The 24,897-nt window shown below is 47.4% G+C and overlaps 1 protein-coding gene across 1 annotated transcript in view; it reads right to left on the bottom strand.

The window, feature by feature from the left end:
* The window catches only part of LOC307088963 (cadherin-18), a gene marked incomplete at both ends in the record, with an annotated part of 81,475 nt that extends 57,521 nt beyond the window's left edge, over positions 1-23,954 (bottom strand). The window contains 3 exons of the mRNA XM_079755043.1: positions 6,459-6,578; positions 10,712-11,006; positions 23,712-23,954. Of these exons, the coding sequence (XP_079611169.1) occupies positions 6,459-6,578; positions 10,712-11,006; positions 23,712-23,954 (658 nt within the window). The remainder of the gene's footprint in view (positions 1-6,458; positions 6,579-10,711; positions 11,007-23,711) is intronic.
* Between the last annotated feature and the right edge of the window lie 943 nt (positions 23,955-24,897).

Genomic DNA, 24,897 nt, shown 5'->3' with positions numbered 1-24,897 from the left:
GAGACCGGCAGCTGTCTCGCCGCCGTCGATTGGATTTAGTTAACAGATATGAACCCCTGTGACTGGAGGAATTGTACTTTTTTTTATTGAGCTATTAAGCAACGCTGCCATTGATCTCCACGGTGTTGAAACGCACGCTGAAGAGCATGGCGGTGAAACTCCCAAGGCCTTCGAGTGCCGGGAGGTTCCAGGGGACGAAGAGATGTTACTGCCAGAGTTATGCTCCGGCAATCTAAAGTAGGGTCCCGTGAACTACTCTGACTACTGCAACTGCTTCACCTGAAATCCCCCAAAACAACAGTCGGTAAAGACGTTGTAACTCCCGGGAGGGGGGAAAGCAGAAAAACGATGCTGGTTCAATATCGGTTGTTTTTGTAATGAATTTGAACCACTTGAATTGTGTCCTCACTGCATCACAGTTCTTTTGTGATGCTGATGTGTTGATCCAATCAGACTTGCATTGCTTTCAGGGGCGTGTCTTGAATGAGCTGGTTTGGGGATTCTTGCGCCAGGATGCGTACATTGGGGATCTACTGGTTAAGGAGTTGGACTGGTAACCGGAGGGTGGCCGGTTCGAATCCCGACCGGTAGACAGAGAGAAAACGTGGACGGGGGGAGTAGTTGTGCAGCACTCTCCTACGTCCTCATCCACGGATGAGGTGCCCTTGAGCAAGGCACCTGAAACCCCCGTCTCCTCCCCGGGTGCTGCACTGCATCTGCCCACTGCCCCGGGTGTTCTGGTGTGCCCCCATGTGTTCACCGGCTCCAGGATGGGTTAAAAGCAGAGAAAAGAATTTCCCCCAAAAAGCGACAATAAAGGATAACTTAACCTTACTTCACTTTTTAGAACATTTGGTCCGAGTCTAAAAACCCTACACTTAGTGTAGGGGTTTTTTTTGTATAGTCCAGTCTTCGGGAAAAGGTTTCCAAAGTGCAGAGATCTGTGAACGACCAAATATGTTCTCCGGCTCGAAGCCCATCCTGTGGCGTGTACAATTAAAGATGCAATAGAAGGACAGCCCGTTCATAAGAGCTATTCCCATTTTGTCTAGAAATTAAAGTCTTTCTACAAAACCCACGGTGAAAAGAATCCATGTATTTCTCCAGTATTTTCTTCAAGGCGATATAAAATACTGTGAAGAAGGTACTCTGTTGGCATAAATGATGTCAATCATTACAACTCACCAGTTTATAGGGATGACCTGACCCATTACTGTACCTGGCAGATGGGCTAGCATTTGTGACTGTGTATGTGTGTGTGTGTGTGTGTGTGTGAGTATGTGTTTGTGCCTGTATGAATGTGTGTGACTGTATGAATGTGTGTGTGTGTGTGTGTGTGTGTGTGTGTGTGAGAGAGAGACTGAATGGATGTATGTGTGTGTATGTCTGTGTGTGAGAGAGAGCATTGGAGGGTAAATAAATTGTGTGTACGCAAGAGTCTGTTTGTTTATCTGCATGTATTTGTGTAAAAAGACAAATTGTGCTTATGAAAGAGGGTCTGTTTCATTATGTGCATGATTTTGTCTACAAAGATAGATGGTGTGTATGCAGGGGGTTGTTCCTTTCTGTGCATGTATTTGTGTAAAAAGATAGATTGGGTGTGTTCAAGGGTCTGTTTCCTTATGTTCCTGCATTTGTGTTAAAAGACAAATGGTGCACATGAAAGAGAGTCTGTTTCTTGGTGTTTTTGTGCAAAGATGAACTGTGTGTGTGTCTGAGACAGTGAGAGAGGCAGACCTTGGGTTTGTGTGTGTGCCGTTCCTTGTACGTGTAAATTATCTCGAGATGGACTGTGTGTGTGTGTGTGTATGTGCATGCGTATACGATGTGCACGTGTATGTGTATACGATGTGTATGTGCGCATGTGCCTGTGGGTGCCCAGCTGTGAGTAGATCAAGCGGCTCCTCTATTAATCCCACTACTGAAAAGCGACCCTTCTGTGATGGTGGGAGGCAATGCTGGGGGGAGAGGGAGACGGGGTGCGTCAGAAGATAAAGGGGGGGGGGGGTGCGTTAATGCAACGTCTCCAGCAGACAGCGGACCCCGTCCATGACCCGGCGTGAACACAACGTCCTCACTGATCATCTCCATAGCCGTACCATTCATCCACTAACACGGCGCCACCTTCCTCCTCGCTTGTCCTCGCACCCTTTTTGTTGTGCCTTGGAGGAAGACACCAACAATTTTGGGAGGGCGCTTGACCCTTGATTGGCCGGTCGGTTTGAAGGGGCGGAACGGGAAGCTCGACGGACCAATGGCTGACATCGAACACGAAACAGTTTGCAAAACGGACGTGAGGGAGCTCAACTGGTGAAAGCAACACAATTGGGAGTTAATGTTCGTCTGGGATTTATGAATTAAAGCAATTATTAGTTGTTTTTAAAGAAATTATCCTAGATTTATGTCATTAGGGAGTTAGGTTACCTTACTGTAGCGACAGCGATATATTGTTTTTCTGTCTTCTGACAAATGTACTTATTGTAAGGCGCTTTGGATGAAGTGTCTGCTAAATGCCCTGAATATAAATGTAAATGTTAGGGGTGCCTAGCTACAATGATGCCTAAAGAGGTAGCCATCACAGGTTCAAACCCTAAACCACAAAACAACCCTGGCCCCCCTACCCAATATTCTACCATTAACAACCATCATCTCTTCGCATTCAAACCAAAGTTCTTGGTGTCTTGGTTGGAGAGCGGGAAACAGCAGCACTACCAGCAGCAGTAATACCAGCAGCAGCAGTAATACCAGCAGCAGTAATACCAGCAGCAGCAGTAATACCAGCAGCAGTAATACCAGCAGCAGCAGTAATACCAGCAGCAGTAATACCAGCAGCAGCAGTAATACCAGCAGCAGTAATACCAGCAGCAGCAGTAATACCAGCAGCAGCAGCAGTAATACCAGCAGCAGTAATACCAGCAGCAGCAGCAGTAATACCAGCAGCAGCAGCAGTAATACCAGCAGCAGTAATACCAGCAGCAGCAGCAGTAATACCAGCAGCAGCAGCAGTAATACCAGCAGCAGTAATACCAGCAGCAGCAGTAATACCAGCAGCAGCAGTAATACCAGCAGCAGTAATACCAGCAGCAGCAGCAGTAATACCAGCAGCAGCAGTAATACCAGCAGCAGTAATACCAGCAGCAGCAGTAATACCAGCAGCAGTAATACCAGCAGCAGCAGTAATACCAGCAGCAGCAGTAATACCAGCAGCAGCAGCAGTAATACCAGCAGCAGCAGTAATACCAGCAGCAGCAGTAATACCAGCAGCAGTAATACCAGCAGCAGCAGCAGTAATACCAGCAGCAGTAATACCAGCAGCAGCAGTAATACCAGCAGCAGCAGTAATACCAGCAGCAGCAGCAGTAATACCAGCAGCAGCAGTAATACCAGCAGCAGTAATACCAGCAGCAGCAGTAATACCAGCAGCAGCAGTAATACCAGCAGCAGCAGTAATACCAGCAGCAGTAATACCAGCAGCAGCAGCAGTAATACCAGCAGCAGCAGTAATACCAGCAGCAGCAGCAGCCTATGTGTGTACGTTAATGCAGGGGGACGCTAGACTGCTGCGTGGAGGAGAAAGCACCTGGCCCCGGCTCTCAATCACACCCTTACACCCGGAGCTGCATCCCCGCCCGCCGCGGCTGAATTATAATGAGACGGAAGCTGCAGACTCAGCTCGCAGGCAGCAAACAAGACTTCCTCTATGCGTGTCCAAATACATACAGCAGGGAGAGAGGGAGAGGGAGGGGGGGAAAGGGGGGGAGGGAGAGGGAGAGGAGGAGAGAGTAGGGAGGGAGAGAGGGAGAGGGAGGGGGGGAGAGGGGGGGAGGGAGAGGGAGAGAGAGAGAGAGAGATAGAGGGAGGGGGGGAGAGGGGGGGCGAGAGAGAGGGATGAGGAGGAGAGAGGGGGGGGAGAGAGAGAGAGAGAGAGGGAGGGAGGGGGAGAGGGAGAGAGTAGGGGGAGGAAGAGAGGGGGGGAGAGAGAGAGGGAGAGGGAGGGGGGAGAGGGGGGGAGGGAGAGGGAGAGAGAGTAGGGAGGGAGAGGGAGAGAGGGGGTAGAGGGGGGGAGGGAGAGGGAGAGAGAGAGAGGGGGAGAGAGAGAGGGAGGGGGAGAGAGAGAGGGGGGAGAGAGAGAGGTAGGGGGAGAGAGAGAGGGGGGAGAGAGAGAGAGAGAGGGAGGGAGGGGGAGAGGGAGAGAGAGAGAGGGGGAGAGAGAGAGGGAGGGGGAGAGAGAGAGGGGGGAGAGAGAGAGGGAGGGGGAGAGAGAGAGGGGGGAGAGAGAGAGAGAGAGGGAGGGAGGGGGAGAGGGAGAGAGAGAGAGGGGGAGAGAGAGAGGGAGGGGGAGAGAGAGAGGGGGGAGAGAGAGAGGGAGGGGGAGAGAGAGAGGGGGGAGAGAGAGAGAGAGAGGGAGGGAGGGGGAGAGGGAGAGAGAGAGAGGGGGAGAGAGAGAGGGAGGGGGAGAGAGAGAGTGGGGGGGAGGAAGAGAGGGGGGAGAGAGAGAGGGATGAGGAGGAGAGAGGGGGGAGAGAGGGGGAGGGAGGGGGAGAGGGAGAGAGAGAGAGAGTAGGGGGGAGGAAGAGAGGGGGGGAGAGAGAGGGAGAAAGGGAGAGGGAGAGAGAGAGGGAGGGGGAGCGAGAGAGGGATGAGGAGGAGAGAGGGGGGAGAGAGAGAGAGAGAGGGAGGGAGGGAGGGGGGGCGAGAGAGAGATGAAGAGAGGGGGAGAGGGAGAGAGTAGGGAGGGAGAGGGACAGAGAGGGGGAGAGAGAGAGAGAGGGAGGGAGGGAGAGATAGAACACAGCCTAGGCTGTTGTGTATGAAAAGTTTTCTTTTTTTAATGCTCTGCTGCCTCGCCCTTCTTCAAACTGGGCTTGTCTCCCATTGCACCGTTCTGCAGAAACAGAAACCGTGTCATTCCGTATCCGTCAATTAATGTGTTTACCATGGTGCGAACGAGCGCTCTTACTCAAACCCCGTTTTGTGGGGCATGGGGTCCATCCCTCTTGGCTTATTTTAGCTCTGAAATTGAATTCCCCATTCCACTCTGACTACGTTCGCTGAATAGACGAATACAACATAAATTCTCGGGGAAGCGAGAACTCGTAAATATCCAAATCGAAAAAAAAAAAAAAAAACAGGGAAGCTTGTGCAGGCGGCAAATGATGAGGCTAAGATCACGCTGTCAGTCCGAGATGCGCTTCCCCCCCCCGGACGCAGTGAAAATACTCATCAATGCGTCCGCGTTCCCTGTTTATCGACGTGTTTATGCTTTAGATGAGGGTAATGTTGTCTCCAAGGAGCCATGTGCCGCTCCATAAACCAATGTACACACACTCACACACACGGTAGTTTAGAGAGACACACACACGTCCACACACACACAATACAAACATGATGATAAATATAATCGTCACATGCGGACACATATGTTGACACATACGCTTAGATGCACCTCGAACGTACATAGGGATACACACGGGATCATAACACACACACACACACACACACACACACACACACACACACACACACACACACACACACACACACACACAAACACACAGACACACACACACACACACACAGAACAGCAATGAAGCACTTACTTTGTCTTTTATCTCTCATGTGGGCCATATGAATCCCTGTTGTACACGTTTGCACACAATCACACACAAACTCACAGCAAGCACACACAGCCAGCACAAAAACACACACCACACACGAACAAACACATCTCCATCAAATGAAATTTCCACTTCCATATATCTTCCACTCGGGGAGCTCTATTAACATTTAATAGCGCCGGCGTCGTGAACAAAAGATAGATTTTCCAAACACTCTCCACAGATACATAGCCCGTTGTGTTCTCCCCCCCCCCTCGCTTTCTCTCTTCGCTGCCCTCTCCTAAAAGGTAGGGAAAAAAACAAAAGTGTGACACAACAGCGGCCTTCTGAAAGGCAGTTATGACCTGGAAAGGCTGCGTGATCAACTACATCGCATCGCGCCGGGAAACACATAGCTCTCCTGCGGTTGCATTAGCTTTTATGATCGCAGACACACACACGGTTATCACCGACAACCACTATGTGCCTGCTGCCGCGGCCCGAGAGAACAACACCAACACACGCCGGCCATTTTAGAACCGAAGAGCTTTCTCTCTCCAGTGTGTTCTAACAAAGACATTTTCGTTTTTCATTTTTGTTTATGGGGAAGGGGGTTGATGATAACCCAACCACAAAGATGGCAGGGATATGGAAAATGGCATCCACTTTCCTCCACACACACAAACACAGACACACACAAACACACACACACAGACACACACACTTACACAGACACAGACACACACACACACACAGACACACACACACACACACACACACACACACACACACACACACACACACACACAAATCAAAGTTTGATCTGATTTCCCAGAGCCAGGTGGGTGCGGTGGAACAAACCTGTTTTGGGGTCGACGGAGAAGTATGGCTGTCCCTGTAGGATACTGTAGACGATCCGGGCGCTGTTGCCGTAGGTGGGGTCGTCTGCGTCGGTGGCCGTTATCTGAATCACCGAGGTCCCTGGGAGGACAGAGAGACAGCAGCGTTAGCAGGATTAGGACCCTGCAATGATACAGCTGTGTTACAGTGAAGGTTTGATTCAAAACAGTTCATTTAGTCAACGTTGTGGATCTGTTGTGAATGGTAGAGTTTAAAAGTAGGAATTATCACGAGAAAATGTACAACCATGACTCATCCTGAGAGCTATCTAGAATCAATGCTCAATTAAACTAGAGTGGTCTTACAATAAAACGAACCACAAATGAATTGGCCATTACATTAATGTGCATCCATGTGTATAACAATGGCTTTGTCACATCAGGGGTATCCGTTTTCAGTATATCAGGAAGCCCACGGTGTGACAGATACACCGTTGTCTGCACAACACAGCCACTGATGAACGAGTGAAACGGCAGCAGATGCATGGGTATCTCTCCCTCTCATCCCGCTCATCTTGTTTGGTGTGCGGCGGTGCACACACACACACAAACACACACACACACACACACACACACACACACACACACACACACACACACACACACACACACACACACACACACACACAGGCAAACCCACACACACACAAACAGACACACACAGGCACACACACCCAGGCACACGACACACACAAACAGAGTATTTTTCTCTTTTCATTACCAGTCCAGTCCCCATACATCATCCTATCCTTGCCGCCCCCGTCGCCTCCCATCCCCTTCTATCACCTCACACTGCCTTCCATCCATCCGCTGCCACTGTCCCGTGTTGACTTATCGCCAGGGGCAGCACACATAATGCACTTCTAAAAAGTCAAGGCTGGCATTCTGAAATAGGATTACGCACGGAGCACCCTCTTCATTCTCTCCCCCTGTACGGAAATAAAAAGTACCCCAGCACTCCGACAAAGGCGCGATTACTTTTTATGGGTCACAGTCAGCACGGAGAGTCCTAGGACACGCCCAGGGTTTGGGGCGTTAAGTCCTGCCTTGTTGTCGTTGCATTTTCACTTTAGTAAGGAGAAGCAGTGTTTTGGAAAGAATAGCTGTTGTTATTCTCGGAGGTGATTCTTAATGAGTTGCAGGGTTATGTTTTGAAAAATATATTTTTTTCACCTGATAACCCCCAAGGTTTTCCCTTTTGCACTTCAAACACATTTTTTAGTTTGACATATCTCCATATTTAAATGTGCAAGCAAGTAGGAAAAAGCTAAGCTGTTCCATTCAAGGCACAATAGATTGATGAACTCTGTTTGGTCTGTCAAATGTCAGAAGTAATTTTCCTTTGAAAAATGTATTTGAAAGGCAGATGGGACTTTTGCAAAAAAAAAGTCGAAATGGATTTTGTTCTCTGAAGAGCAACCTAAATCTGTCTTGATAACCACTCTTCTAAAAGCGTGTGAGTGAGTATTTTCCACAAAAAGAGTAACCTCCTTGAAATCGTACCTGTGCCTGGTTGAAATTGTACCCATGTCTGTCTAATCAATTTCCAGACCGAAGAAAAGAACATCACAGGCAATTAGCCGCCACCTAGCCAGACAGCTGGTCCGCCCGGCGGGCTTGGAAGCCTCGCTATCGACTAACGCTCGGGGATTAGTGTTCTGGCGGCCGTTGGGGAGAGGGCAGGAGGGTGGTTCTGGGGTAGCAGAGGGTCGGCTGCTGCTGCCGGGGCTGAGATAGTTTCCTTCGTGGGAACGACCTGAATCTGACCGCGAACGCAGAACGAAATGAAGCTAGCCGACATGTGGAAGCTTAGCGTGTGGCTGACCAAAAGTGAAGGCGGTGGGGGAAGGCGGTGATTAAAATAGTGCAAACTAGTGAGTGTCAATGTCATGGAAGCATCAAAATAGTCAAACTATACTTCGATGTTTATACATTTGTGCTAGCTCCCTTGATTCTTTTGCCAATGTTAAATCGAAATTCTCCCATGTTAGCCCTTTGTGAAAGGCGCTCAAAGAATAAAGTTATTATTATGATAATTATCTAGTTCCCAGTAGGAGAACTTGTTAAAACTATTTCCTGCATTTGGCTTTGAAACGTACAACCAAGATGGCAAAACATTACAACCCCCCCCCCACCAGCGGAGCTAGCCAATGAGGCTGATTCCTTAAGTAAGGCTCATCGCTGTTCCCGCTCTGAGCTTGATGGCCGAGCAGACAGCAGGTAGTTAGGGCTGCTGCAGACATGACAGCGCAGACTCCCCGGCTGAAGAGGAATTACTTTAATAAGCGTTTGTAAAAGGAGGAGAAGGAAGGGAGAAAACCCTAATTATCTTCCCCTTCACAGCCTTTCACTTCCCCTGGGTCATCACTGGTGATGGATAACGTCTGGGAAACAAACGCAGAAGTTTGCAGGTGACCCCCGCTAAGGTGCTGAATGAGCATCTGGTTAGTTGCGAGCGATCAACATGTCGATATGGTAGATAAGGTGTTGTGTGGAACACGTTCTTGCCAGGTAATTACCCGCTAAAGGCACATGATGTCTGCAGATAATGTACAGGTCTTTAATTCAGGATTATTTTATCTTTATCAAAATAGGATATAGAATGATTGGATATGATAATAAAAGCACACAACACACACGCATATAGGGGGTAAGGGGGGGCGGGTGTGTCGTTAGGATGTAGTTAATTCGACTCCTAGCCGAAAGGTTCTTGGTTCAAACCCCGATAGCCCCTACCTACCTTTAGACAGCCTTAAGCAAGACAGCCCGACAAACAGCCTGCTCCGTAATGACATGCACCTGAACCTTAATAACATTAAGTTGATTTGGATAAAAATAATCTGCCAAATGACGAAATAGCAGATAAAATAAAGACCTGTTTACCGACTAAGACCGGTGATGTTGCCCGCCAAAGTTGCACATCTGATGACTACGCCGGCTGCATCTGGCCGAGTATTAAGTCTTTAGAAAGAGGGGGCCTAAAGGTCTGTTGAGGTTTGTGTATTTAATTGATTTGTGTGGATCCGCATCTTTTTGCTTCCAGAAACGGTTAACTTGCTAATTCCCTTATTCAATTGGGGCCATTAAGTCCCTGCATTCGTATCCACAACTTATGCATTAAGTCGAGGTCAACGGAAACAGGGAAAACGCTTGCTTCAGACTGGACGCTGCCAGCAGTCTGAAACCCTACCCTCCATATATCCCAGGTTTAATCAGCCTTAATCAGAGGTTTAGCTCAACGTGGGGCCAACGCACATATGTTTTCATAAGAATCCTTCTGAAAACCGCAAAGCGTGATGCTATTGGGGCCATTGCACTTGCAACGCGCACAAGTACTCCCAATTCAACGGACCGTGAAAAGAGGAGCTTTTGTTCAGCAGGCCTAAAACAGAATGATAGAAGACAGAAAGGGAACATGAATAGTGCAGAAAGAAGCTGGCTTTGCTCACAGGAAGAAGGGTATACCATGAGTAACACTCTCCAGAGGACTTGGATTTAGGCCTTCCCTTCACTCTGTGATGAAAGACAGAATCCAGCTTTTGACAGCCATAGTTCCATAGGGACACTATATATATATATATATATATATATATATATATATATATAAAAAATATATATATATATATATATATATATATATATATATATATATATATATATATATATATATATATATATATATATATATATATATATATATATACCTGGCCAACTGGGGGGAACCATCACCGAACAAGGAAATAATACAAGGGAATAAAATGGACATAACTAGCTTGCTTAAGAACACAATTCCCTAGAAGGCCTTCCCGTAGAGAGGACGTTTTTACGATGGAGATTTATGTGTTCCTGTGATCCTGATTCTATTCTATCAATGATATATTGCACGGATTTAAGGCCTATCGGGTGGTTTTGTGAGAATGGTTTCACACACATGGAACAATGAAGAGACAATGGTTCTGCCGGAGATATCACCACTTTATCGTTGGGCCGTTGAGCTAATAAAGAACGACTAAATGCTATAAATGACATCAAATGAAACAGCAGCACAACAGGAAAGGGATAGCTCTCAGCTTACAATGCACAAAAACACAACATAAACCGAAGCAGGCTCCATGCCCAAACCCAACACTGTGGAGCCAGGCGTTCCACCGCTGCCAGCAGAAGGAATCAGCCTTCTGGAAGTCAAGTTCAGAATGCCTTCGCAGCTTCACTCACCCACTTCAGACATCTCCGGCACCGACACTACAAAGGGTCCTTCTGGAAATTTGGGGGCATTGTCATTGATGTCTTGTACTTTGATGATGAATTCCGATTTTGGTTCCAGCGCTTCCTCCGTGTAGCGGTCCAGAGCCTGAGCGTGGAGAACGTAGTGCGACTTCCTCTCCCGATCCAGGCTCTTCGCGGCGTGAATATCTCCCGTGACTTCGTCGATGATAAAAATAGTCCCCGCGCCTTCGCCGCTCAAGATGTACCTGACGGAGCCGTCGCCTTTGTCTGAGTTGGAGTGGAGCTGTGGGAGGAGAGAAGAGACAGAATCAGAGGGGAAGGAATCTTAGGGAAAACACAAAGCAAGGCCCCTTAATGGGTTCATGACCGCTAAGCACATCATACGGTGGTTACAGGCCAAGGGGTTGTCAGCGTCTCAGGTGAACAGAACCATACTGTATTCTGTACACCCGTGATTGGGCAGCCAGGAGAGAGCAGAGAAAGTGCACGAGGAAGAGCAGACAGCCGCAGAAAGCCGCAGACAGCTTAGAGGCCCCATGTGATGGTGTTTTTCTTGCCGGGCGTACATTGAATACCGGTCTATTCTCAGTAAAGCGGGTTGGACAAATCTTCTTATTTCCACTCTCCCTTAAAGGTCTGCACCAGTTGGTGGAATACGGGAATGTGGAAAGGCTGATTTATGTTTCTGCAGTAAAGCCTCCATGGGCACCATGCTGTAGGACTTTACAACTGTGTTGTGGCGGTTGTAGTTCTACGTTTAGTTACATTTTCAAAGAGCTGTACGTTAGCTAACATCGGTCACTTTTGGCTCTAGAGAACCCCGGCGCTATTCGATGCACTAGTACAAATCTTTAGAGTCTGTTGTAAAGGAAGAGGATTCGAAGGTCGCACCGTCTAATATTCAGCCTCATCATCTGCATGGGGAATGCATCCATTCCGTTTGCATCATGGGAAAAGTATGTGTGGAATGTGTACATTCAACAGAGATAAACACGATGGGTTGGGCCGGGTTTGGATTGAGTGAGTCAAATCAAAATTAATAAATAATAAATAATACGAGTAAACACACGCTGGGAAATAATGAGGAATATTCTCAGCACCCCAACAGTTCCCTCACTTGTCAGTGAATCTGCAGACCTATCAGTTCAGCACCGCAGGAGAGCGGACAGCTCCCCTCCTTTTACAGGAAATCATTCCAAAGGAACTGTTCTCCTGGGTCTCCCTCCCAGAACACACCGCATACGTCTAACTGGTATCGCCAGCGATGTAACATTGCGAAGTTACATCGCTTACATCATTTTCTCTCTCTAAAGTCTCCCCGCATCAAGATCGTCTGACAAGGATTGTTTATTTTTATGCGTAGTGCATTGATCCACTTCCACTCATTTAGTAATTAATTGGTCCATACACTTGCGTCTTTGAAATTAATACAAATGCATTATGTTTTGTGCTGCTTTTAATTAAATCGGGAGAATAACAAAAGAAAGCCAAAGAAAAAAAAAAAAGCCAGTTGTTCCGGCGTAAGAGATACGAAAAAAATAGCAAACGCCATGCCAAACTTTGAATTTTCAAAACTCAAGGGAATTAATTTTCACAAAATTGCTGCATTCCTACTTCGACACCTTGTGCGTGGTGCTTGTGTCCCATTGACGAGGCTAATGTCGCCTTCCATGAGGGAGCCGCTGGTCCCAAGGAGACGCATGGGAGATGCGTGGTTGTCACCATGCATAGCTGAGGGCTCTGGTGCCCACGATGCAGATGTTGACACATTCACGTGTACGTTACGCAGCAGCCAGCAGAAAACCCTGACAGGAACAACACCCAGTTCTCCAGAGTACCTTAAGCTCAATTAGTACGGCAGCACGTTGTTCATTTATCCATGCATTCACTCCTCCAGTTGTAAAATGTTCGATGCATGCCCACATCCATGCATGCACTCATTCATGCATTCACTCTCTTTAATTCACCCATTGAATCCCTTATCCATGTACTCAGTGATGAATGCATTAATTTACCCATGCACTCATTCAAACATTCACTCATTGATGCAGTAAAAATCATTCCTTTTAATATTTGAACTCCATGAACCTACACAATTGTCATTATAATGAGCTTGCTCCTTGTTTCTGGGCTATTATTTGGCTGATTCAGGGTTCAGACTCACACTTGAAGCACTTTGCAATCACAGCCCTGTCTGACTTTAACATGCAAGAAATTAAAGGGTTGAACATGCTTATTAGTCAAATGGGCAGAGCACTGAAACAGAAACAACAACACAAATTAGACTGAAGACACGACCCCAGTAAACAAACAGCCGCAAGCCCACGCACACGCACACACACACGAAAACAAAGTAGTGCCCAGTCACAACCAGCTACACGCAGACCTGCACATTCTCTCTCACCCATACACGGACATACACACGCACACACACACACACACACACACACACACACACACACACACACACACACACACACACACACACACACACACACTCACACGATTTAACAAGCTTCACGGTGGAGGTGCTATGATCTAATCAAAACTTGGTCAGGAAATGAATTCCCAATTAGAGGGCTGCTTTTTGATTGCAGTCCTGTCTCTTGATGAGAGCGAACTGTCCTTTCTGTGGTAAATACCAAGCCAGCAGTAATTAGGTGACAAGTCAAAGATCCAATTTAATCTGCTGCTTAATCAGTTGCTAAAACACTGCAAGATGAAGAACCACTCCCAAATCCTGGATTAAATAAAGCTTATATCACACCATGGACAAACATAATATCTTTGTGTTATTGTATAATAATTAATTTGAAGATGTATGCAAAAAAGTGCAGAGTGGCAGTCAAATCACTTCGGCATTACTTTGACATTTATAATATCTGTTGATTATATAAACACATTATTACACATGATTACACATTAAATCATGTGTTTGTATATACTTTTTTGCAGTTTAAAGATTCTTTAATTTTCTTATTTCACAATTCGGTTAGGGACAAAGAACACTGTATCTTATCATCATATGAACATCTAAACCCGGTCTATACCTCAACGCAGTGTGTATCTTATCATCATATAAACATCTAAACCCGGTCTATACCTCAACGCAGTGTGTATCTTATCGTAAACATCTCAACCCGGTCTATATCTCAATGCAGTGTGTATCTTATCATCATATAAACATCTAAACCCGGTCTATATCTCAACGCAGTGTGTATCTTATCATCATATAAACATCTAAACCCGGTCTATATCTCAACGCAGTGTGTATCTTATCATAAACATCTAAACCCGGTCTATATCTCAACGCAGTGTGTATCTTATCATAAACATCTCAACCCGATCTATACCTCAACGCAGTGTGTATCTTATCATAAACATCTAAACCCGGTCTATATCTCAACGCAGTGTGTATCTTATCATCATATAAACATCTAAACCCGGTCTATATCTCAACGCAGTGTGTATCTTATCATCATATAAACATCTAAACCCGGTCTATATCTCAACGCAGTGTGTATCTTATCATCATATAAACATCTAAACCTGGTCTATACCTCAACGCAGTGTGTATCTTATCATAAACATCTAAACCCGGTCTATATCTCAACGCAGTGTGTATCTTATCATAAACATCTCAACCCGGTCTATATCTCAACGCAGTGTGTATCTTATCATAAACATCTAAACCCGGTCTATATCTCAACGCAGTGTGTATCTTATCATAAACATCTCAACCCGGTCTATATCTCAACGCAGTGTGTATCTTATCATAAAAATCTAAACCTGGTCTATATTTCAACGCAGTGTGTATCTTATCATAAACATCTAAACCCGGTCTATATCTCAACACAGTGTGTATCTTATCATAAACATCTCAACCCGGTCTGTACCTCAACGCAGTGTGTATCTTATCATAAACATCTCAACCCGGTCTGTACCTCAACACAGACAGACCCTCCTCAGACCCAGGGAGAGTTAATCTTCCCTGCTGGGTCCTGCTACGAGGATAGCCCTCACCCCGCTCCACCCTGCGTCTGGGGGAGGACTTCTCCACGCTGGCACAAACATTTAATCCAGCCCCCGGTTGTGGCGCTAATTTAGCCATTGACTTGCAGCGGGCGATATATCATGCTCGGCTGGGGGGGGGGTCCACTGGGTGTGTGTTGACTAGTGGCCCGGCAGGACGGCCCCGGTACTAAAGTGGTCAACATGGGGTCCCGGGTCATTAGGGGAACATGTAGCGCTGATCACACAGATACGCTATAGGGCGGAGCGACCACGGGGACAGAGGGGAGGGGAGGCCTCAGTGGAGGGGAGGGCCTTGGGAGAGGAGGGGAGGGAGGTCCCGGAGGGAGGGAGGGAGGGCCTGGGGGGAGGGAGGGAGGGGGGTGAGGGGGGGGGGGTAGAGATGGAGGTAGTCGGATGTTTGCAGAGGTACAGATACTTGTCTAGATCTATAGATGAGTATAGTAGGATGGATGGATGGATATAGATGTATGCTTCAATATTCAGAGATATAGTTGGATCCATATCGATTTATATATATATATGGATGGGTAGATAGATACTTAGGTAGATAGAAAGACAAATAAAGCCCTGTAACAAAACATAGATACAGTCAATCAGATCAATTATTTGACAGGTACAAGGAAACTTTAAGGATTGACACCGTGAGATGGATGGATGTACTGATTCAGACAGAAAAATGTCTTGATATAGACCATTCAACCATATTTGTATGAATATAAATGTGCTGTATGAATTATTATTTTCACTGGATTTCATCCAAAGTAAAATTCATAACTATGAACCATGCCATTCCGGTATGTTATGACTCAATCCCATCTGTTTCCAATTAATAAACCAAATTACTGCGGTTGACGACATGACTTCTGTCATGTGCGTTCACAGAAAGGCCCCTCTATTTCTGCGGAAGCTGTCCCTAATGGTCCATATTTAAATCCTGCCATATTCTATTCAGAGATCATTAAGTTTGATCGCGCAGGCCAAAAATTCCATGACTCCCTGACCCTGGTGTTGCTTTTAAAAAGTCAAATTAATCATACAAGGGCCTTAAGAGACGTTTAACACGTATCATTCACAGCACTCTGTGGCTAACTGTAGCAAAGAAAATGGCCGCCACCCAGTTGTAACCGACCCCCCCCTCCGCGCGCACACGGAGCAAACAATAAAAATCAAACCCATCTGATGCAGAATGATTGCTGACGGCAGTTACGACTCCATTAGCCCCCGAAGGAGGAAATGATGAACCTCTGCAACTGTGTGATCGTAAATGTGCCCTTCCAACAAAGACCCACACAAACACACCACACACACACACACACACACACAGCCACCTTGTTATTTTCCCTTCTACAGAGGGAGGATGGGATAAAGCGAGGGATCCAGGCTGATCTTTCTTACTCTATAGGGGGGGCTTTGTGGAGGGCTATTCGGAACGGATGATTCACCAAGAGCCCGAGGAAAACGCAGCATTTGGTCGGAAGCTCAGAGGGACGGGGGTGAGTTTACTGCGGAGAGAGAGCGGTAAAGTCCACCCGTGCCAGTTCAAACCTCTGCAAACAGATTTCATTAAAAGTCCCCCCGAGTTGATCCACAGGAGGGGAGAAAACAACCCAAATATGCTACTAACTGCATCGGTGGATTGGGGTGGCCATCCAATTTTCTCGAAAGCCCAAAGCCACAAAGAGGCAATTATTGGATGTCAGTTGGCGTTCATTTGAAATAGTTGGTAATAATTCGGTAATAATTCTTGCCATGCGCATTTAGGGTAATAGTTGGAGGATTTCTTGCTAAACCCTCTAACTTGTGTCAGTATAAGAAAAGGCGTAAAGTAATGGTGTCAAACCTGTTCTGATTTGGATTGTGAATGTACTGGAGTATTACGATTAGTTAGACCTACTACAGTAGAGCTACACTGATTCACGATGGAAAGAAATTTAAAGAAAAAAGGAAATGTGGAGAGCACTGAGATATGAGTATTAAAATCCAATTATTAACATGAGAGTATTGTTACCATCGTATTGTATCATAATTCATATTAAGGGAGTTTGAAAGCCGATGTTTTGGAGAATAATGATAATTTCAGTTGAACAAAAAAAATGTGTACGCCTATAGATAATGTTCCCTTTCAACTCTAGTCAAATATAAACAACTGGAAAGTAGCGCACTCGAGCGCTCAACGTATTCAATGTCAACAATTCATACCATTTCTCAAATAGGTTTGATGAAAAAGTTACAAACCTAATCTAAGCTACTTTCTCACGTTCGAGACGTTGCTAGTGTACTCAATCATGAATAGAAGCTTTCTACTGGAAATGTTTAGGAGAGAAAACACACAAAGAGCAAATGGAGTGCTTTGCACGGTAAAGTGTCTTGCCAAAGGGTACACACACATACAGTATATTGGAGAACCGATGCACTGGGGAATACACCTAGCAACCATTCTCCACTTGCCCAAGGTCCATTTTAACCCTCCGAGCTCCAACCTTGTGATAAATTATTAGGTACTTCTTCCTTTTTAGCAGGTTGTTTGTATACGATACATTTCTACAATATCAGAGGGATAATAAAAAGTTATAGGTTGGTCAGCAATCTCCATCTCAATCTCAACGTCGGAGGGGAAGAAGATTCAACGATTGCAGCGGTTAAACGTCTGTCAGAAGGAGAAGCCGTAGAAGTACACGGTTACGCTTTCATACTTCCCATCTCTGCAGTAATCAAATAATCCTGGGAGAAACATTCAGGACATATACGCCACGCAAGCACAAAGGAATTTATTACAGAGGCATCCCCTTTTTGCCTTGGGCAGCCAGCCTGCCAGTGTAGAAACACGAACAGCTTGTTAAAGGAGGTGGAGGTGGAGGTGGTGGAGGAGGAGGAGGAGGAGGAGGAGGAGGAGGAGGAGGAGGTGGAGGAGGTGATGGAGGAGGAGAGAGTAAGAGGAGGTGGTTTGGTGCTGTCGAGGGGGCACTAAGGGTGGGCCTTAGTGGATGATTAGTACCTTGGCGTGGTATTTGCAATTACCAAAGGGGTTGGTGGTGTGTGTTTCTGATTAATTCTACCCCTCTCTCCTCCTCACCCCCCCCCCCCCCCCCCCCCCTTTATTTTTTCAAGAGGACTTAATCACTTTTTTTTCTCTTGGCGTCACCGAGGGGCCTTTGATTGTCTGATTATTGGCCCGTTGTCGCCCTGCAGAGTCGCGTGCGTCCCTCTTTTCTTCCCACAATTGATTTGTAACGGTCATGGGAGGCCCTGATGATGGAGTGTGCGCCGCGGCTAATGGCCATACATCAGCCGCCTGTGATTAGGGGCGTGATCCAGACGCCGTCGGCACAGCGGCGGCGGCTAGCGCGCTAACCGGCCCGCCCTAATAGTTGTCCTCTGCGGTGACTTCTAGCGAAGGGGGGGGGGGGGGGGGGGGGGGGGGGGGGGGAACGAGGAAATGAAATGATTCATCTTCGCCAAGCGGGACGGTTGGCTTCTTGATGTACAGTAATGAGATTATTAAAGTCCGGGATCCACTATAGGGGCAGTCGTGTGTGGTTAGGGGGGGAGTCTTTGGTACCCCATGAAGGCTGGTTAATGATTCAGATATGAAAGCGGTGGCTGATCAAGATTAGAAGACATAGATGTAGAACTTTTATTTCTTTATTTGTTTTGTGTGCTCGGTAAATACAGGCAGCTTCTTTGATCTCTTCTGAAGTGTGATGCTAATGAGAGCTAACATTTAACCACACGTAAGAGGAGAAGGAACTTTGGCTCCGTGATTAATGCTTGCGGTAGAAATGAACCCGTAGAATGTGATTTGTAATGGTTGAATCGATGGTGATTACATTCCAATCTGGCCCAAAGCTCTGACTGTGTTTCCCCGGTTATTTTCGGCGGTTTGTTTTGGATATATTAGCGTTTTCTCTGATAGTGTGACCTTATCCAGAAGTATATTTCTTCCTTCCTTCACGTGACCGGATTATCAATACGATGGTATACTTTAATACATATTATTTACCTCAAGGATGAATATTCCAAACACACACACGAGTCCAAACACACACACGCATACACAAAACGCACACATCTAGTCCATCTCCCCTAGTGCCGAAATTATCCTAGGTTTGTAATTGACCACCTTAAAATTCATATTAAGGTTCTTCATTAACACGATGAAAGTCTTCCATGTCATCAAACGCCAAGAAAAGTCAGGTAAATTGTATTTATATATAAATGAAAATAATATCCTTAACCACAGTTTACAATGCTGCCTCACATTCCCCCATTCATGCACACATTCACACACCGACGGCGGAGTCAACCACTTAAGGCGAAAGCAAGCTGGTCAGGAGCAGTCAGGGTGAGGCGTCTCGCTCAGGGACACCTGGACACTACGCTAGGAGGAGCCGGGGATTGAACTGTCAACCTTCCGGTTACCAGCCAACCTGCTCTACCTCCTGAGCCACATAGCGCACCTTTCCTGTTCTCCTACTTCCATTCAGTCATGGAAGTTCAGTCACTCAATACCAGCCGTCGTCCGATTTTGTCACGGTGGCGACGGCGGCCATTTTTAGCATGCATAAATAAAACATGTCGGAAACCTTAAATAGGGGGCCTGTCAGTTTCGCACCAGCAAAACGATAGGACATGACCGCACAGAGGGCCTGAACTCCCGTACTCTCTCACAGCCCCCCCCCCCGGGTTCTCCCAACACACTCGGTTTAACGGCGGTTAGCTTTCCCTGACCCAGAAAAGCGGTCGGGTTTAGTCGGTTTTCCACAACGGCGCTGGGAGAGGCGGCGGCTGTTAAACCGTCACCGCAGCCTTCGCTGATTGCGAGTGTCATCACACGACGCAGAAGCAGGCAGGGTAGCACGTTGTGTTGTATTAGACACGGAGCAGTCACGCAGAGGGGATTACCCTGTCTTTTCCCACCCAAAACCACGGGCCTGAAATCACATCAGATGGAGCGCAGTGTGTTTGCGCTACACACTGTGTGGGCTCTCTTCTAAAAATTGCAACCGCAGAGTGCGGCGGACGCACGCCAGCAGCGAGCGCTCTCGCTCGCGGCTGACGTCGGCGCGGTCTCAGACGCGGCTGATTGACAGCGAGACATTCACACCTCCCATGGAGACGGTAGGCTGTCTCCCGTCTCCCCGCAGGGTGTCTGGACAGGCCCTGTCCCCGTGCCAGCGCTACCCCTCTCGCTCGCTCGCGTCGGGCTGTCATTCTCCCCAAATGTGGGCCCCTCCCTCCCCCTCCTGTCCGCTTCCCGTCCGCCATCGCATGAAGGGTGTCACTGGGGATTATGGGATACCTCAGAGGGATTAAAAACGTTCTCGACAGGTCGGCTCCATTTGCTCGTTTCCCAGAAGTCCCTGGGAAGTCCCACACAGACGGACCCGTATCTGTGTGTTGTGTGTTTTTTTGTGCGTCTCGTTTGCTCGCGTCTTGTTCGGAGACGATGGCGACCGAGGCGCCCGGGTTCATGCGCTCACCTTGCCGCCTGTTTCTCTTAGAGGTCATTCACTCATTTCTTTTGCTTCTGTGTGGCAACCAGCCTCGTTGTGTTCTGTTTTGAATGAGTTCGAGTGTGTGAAGGTGTCTCTCATTTCCTGCCAGAGAGGAAACTGGCAGCAATGAATCATCAGCTCTGGTTGATGATGTCCTTGGTTTATTATTTTTCCTTTTCTGATGATGTCCACAGTTTTAAAATCAAGGGTAATAAAAGAGAGAGAGAGAGCGAGAGAGCGAGAGAGAGAGAGAGAGAGAGAGAGAGAGAGAGAGCGAGAGAGAGAGAGAGAGAGAAAGAGAGAGAGAGAGACTCCTCCACTCCTCTCCCACTAATTCTCTCGCCTCGCTCCCGTTGTCTAATTAAGGGTCATTCCGTCTTGCGGCCGCATCGGAACAGAGCAGAGCCGTCCTAGCCTGCGTAATTAAATGTTTCCCTGCGCCCGCTGTCATGGGACACCGTCTTTAAACTTGCTTTAAAACTGTGTTGACTGTGTTTCGCTTTACAAGGGGCTTTGTTATCATCCCGGATTAGATACTGCTGTTTATGTTGTTTTCTGCGCATCAACAGAACACATTAATCCCCCTGCTGAGACTCTCCGCCGCACCACCACCACCACCACCACCACCACCGCCACCACCACCACCACCCCCACCACCACCACCGCCGCCACCACCACCACCACCGCCACCGCCACCGCCACCACCGCCACCGCCACCGCCACCACCACCACCACGTTCCTCTCAACCAATAACAGCAGCTACTCTGCCAACCTCCACCAGCTTCAACTACAAATAAGCATAAATTTGTTTAATTTGCTCCACCTGCCACAACCTTCCATGAGAAAGACCACCACCCCGTTCTTCTCCAACCACCATCACCTTTGTAGCCCTCCCCAACCCCCGCCTTAATCTCCAACCAAAACCCAAACAAATCCTCTCCAAACAACCATCTCTGACAAACCCTTACCCTTACTCCAAACCTCCGTCAACCCCAACCCCCATCACCATAACTCCAACCACCATAACCCCCAACCCCACCACCGTAACCCCCATCTCCATACCTCTCAACCCCATCACCTCCACCAATACTTTCATCTCTAACAAGCACCACATTTATCTCGAGTCACCTCCACCCCCTTTACCTCCATGCATCACCACAAACATCGTCAACAACCAACACCGCTCTTATGCCTAACCACCATCAGCCCCACCTCCAACCATCAATTCTCCCCCATCTCCAACCATCATCCCCACCGCCATTTTGAACCATCACCACCTCCATCTCAAACCATAAACAACCCCCATCATTGTCACCACATCTTGAAACCACTTTCACTATCATCTCTGTCAAACTCCATCGTCGTGTCCCACCAACACAGTCTGCATCCTCCACCACCAACCTCATAGCTAACCACAGGACATAAAGCACATGTAAGCAATGCATGAACCCACCATAGCTGGAGGCAGACACACAGCCAACCCTTCAACAAGCAAGGACTTCAGAGACAGCGTGTCTATGTGTGTCAATATTGTATATAATCCATGGGAGTAATTACCCTTTCATGCAATTAGCACACTGATAAACTGCCATTATGCAGAGAACAGCACTTCCCCAATACTCTCCCTCAGGGATACTTGTGTGTACACGCTTTTCTGTATAAATACTATGGAAAACACTTTGCTGGCATTGGGGATTGCATGATTCACTCATGCGTATAATGGTTGTGTAAAAAAAGAGCCGGCACAAAAAACAACAAACAAAATAAAACCCATGTTGCTCCAATAAATGCTCTCCAAACGAACTTCATCTTTCACTCAATTCGTTCACACCGCAGCATCCTTCATGACTCAGGCTCTGTTCTCCATCTGATGGGAGGGGATTTGAAAAGGACGTAACTGGGGAGGGTATCGAATTATAACCCCGTCTGTCTGTCGGTCTGTCTCACACTTTCTACTTTACCGCCCATCATGGGTTCTTCCCTTTTCCCGCTTTGAATCGTCTCATTGTGGAACCCAGACATATGTGCAGGCAGACAAGCTATCCACCTCCCCTCACTCTCTTTCTCCACAAAGGGCGGTCAGGGCAGGGGGTGATGGGCGGGGGTGGATTAGCCTGCCTGAGTGCCTGGAATAATGATCACTGCAGTGGAGAAACACATTTTCACATTTCAGGAGATAAGGGCCAGGCAATCTGCAAGCGGACGACTTAACTAGGTCCCTGTGGCTTATTTTGGCAGAAAAGTCACCAGCGACTAGTGACAACTATTCAGGCGTATAATGCCTGCACGTGTACAGTACAGGACCAGCACATACCCCCTGGGGAACTATAAAAGAACAGACCTGGAATAATTGGGTTTCTGGTATTACCCAACCTTCCGCAATGAAATGCCCAACTGTTTATTTTCCTTTTGCTAGCTTTCTCACAAGTATAGCCGGTCTGGCGGGCTGCAGATATATTGCTTTCTCTCCCCACCATTGTTTTGTCAGGAGCCCATTAAAACAATTCACAGAGGCTGTCGCCGTAGCTTTGGGTCGGGCAGTGGGATTCATCCTCGGAATTAGGTCGGCCAGTGCCGCGTTTCCTTGGAGTCATGCGGGACGCGGACGGACCTTCCATGCAAAGTACCTTCCTTCCATGCAAATCGTCCGGAACGTCTGAGAGCAAAACATCCCCTCTGGCGGTCTCTTGAAGTGATGTACAGCCCTGTGCCGCGGCTATAATGTGTTTTTAGACAATAACGGGAGGCGCACAGCGATGGTGGCACCGCTCTCTTATCGGACAAAACATGCAAGGTGAGGCTTACAAAGAAAAAAAAACTGAAACAAAACGCTTTTATGAAATATGTGCATTATGGTACATTTGCATTATACCGGGCTTTAGGAACTTGTTATGGAATGGTAAGTTCTTAAGAATATTAAATTGGGAGCCATGAAGCAGCCGGATGTTTGTAGCCGGAGCCACACTGCGCTCTAACCATGGAGACTCACTTTTCACAGGGCGAAGAAAAAAAAAAAGAGAATCTATTTATACTCTTCAAGGGTAGGTGGACACACAGGGCTATTTTCCCCTGGAAACCTAATCTACTTAAATGGGGCCAAGTTCCTCAGAGTAGCAAGCGCGCTTTGGCTAGTTGTATAATGACGCAGAATATGTATGTAAACTCATTAAACGTGGAGCAACACAGCTCAGTCATCTCGGAGGGTGAAAGAAAAACACCCAGCACAAATTAGATATGGATTTCCGCATCTGAGGGCGAAAAAACCCCTGCTTATAACGCATTGTTATTCCGCCTTGAAAGACACATGTGTTTTCCCGCCATAACAGCCGGCCTCAGCGGGAAGTAGAACGGCAGAGAACCCAATTAAACCGGGTTCAAGGCATGTGTTTCATTTTTACAACAGTATCGACGGGAACAAATCCCGACGCAAACAAAAGACATAGAAATCGTTCCCTCACCTTTCCCACGTACTGCGAGTCCGGCCCTATGTGTTCTTCTAAAACAAAGAACTGGTTCCAGATCCATCCGCGCTTGGGTCTGTGGTGCACCTCCGTCTGCCCGTTGGCCAGCCGCGTCCCGTTCCTGGAGGGCACCTTGGCGGGCGGGGGGTGGTGGTGGCTGGCCCCGTAGCACCTCTGGATGAAACAGAGGCACACCAGAAAGGGTGGCAGGTATCCCCGGGAGCTGCTAGCTATCCTCATGGTGCTCTCCTAGGCTCCTCGTAGTAAACCTCCGTAGATCTCCACCCTGCCACCGACGCTGGCGGGACCGCTGCCACTAGCCACTGCTGCAGCCTCGGGCCGGGGTCGGGCGGTGCTGGTGGAGGTGGAGGTGGTGGAGGTGAAGGTGGAGGTGGTGGTGGACACACCAAAAAACTCCCTAAATCCAAATGGGGAAAGGAGGGGAGCAGGCGGATCCTATCCTATGTCTCATGGCCGCTGAGGAGGGTCGTCGCTGAGGCAGGACGAGAGGGAGGAAAGTGCGGAGGAGAAGGTGGAATTCATTTACATCGTGGAGTTGTCCCGGGTTGGTAGAACCGAGCGGGGAAGGGCCCTCTTTCGTGCGGCGTTACCATGCAGGGGAGTTCATCGCGGCGGCCATTTTGTATCTCCTGAGAATTAGAAGAAGGAAAAAAGAGACGGTTATTCTTTATTTATTCTTCAAACTTTAAAAACTATAACTCTATTTCGCTTGCCCTGAAATTCGAGTTCATTAAAAAAACGGCTTGCATTTCAAAAACCTTTTTTCATTTTGGTTTGAACTCACATTATCTCAATGAAAATCCGACACAAAATGTCTCATTGTCAACGGTGCGGTGAGAAAGGTTGTCGGCGAGGTAACTGTGAGAAGGATTGTCAAATAGGGTCAGGGCCCTGTGTTGACACAAGGCCATCGACTTTGCCTCAAAAGAAGAGTGGGTTTTCATAGAAAAGATCAATACAAAATCGTTTTGGTTTCCTTTGCTCGGGCATGTTCACACAGTTGTATCCTCTTGGCCTGGTGAGTAATGGAGTAACAGGAATAAAGAGTAACTGAAAACGATTGTTTTAACATTCGCTGTTATAATGACAGACATTAACTTCCCAAAACCATAGAGACTAAAGGCGTTGAGATAGTGTGCAGAACATAAATAAATTGACGAAT

This window comes from Pollachius pollachius (assembly GCF_949987615.1).
Source record: "Pollachius pollachius genome assembly, chromosome: 17".
Lineage (NCBI taxonomy): Eukaryota > Metazoa > Chordata > Actinopteri > Gadiformes > Gadidae > Pollachius > Pollachius pollachius.
The sequence above is the reverse complement of the archived record's forward strand: the minus strand, read 5'-3'. Positions and strand labels throughout refer to the sequence as shown.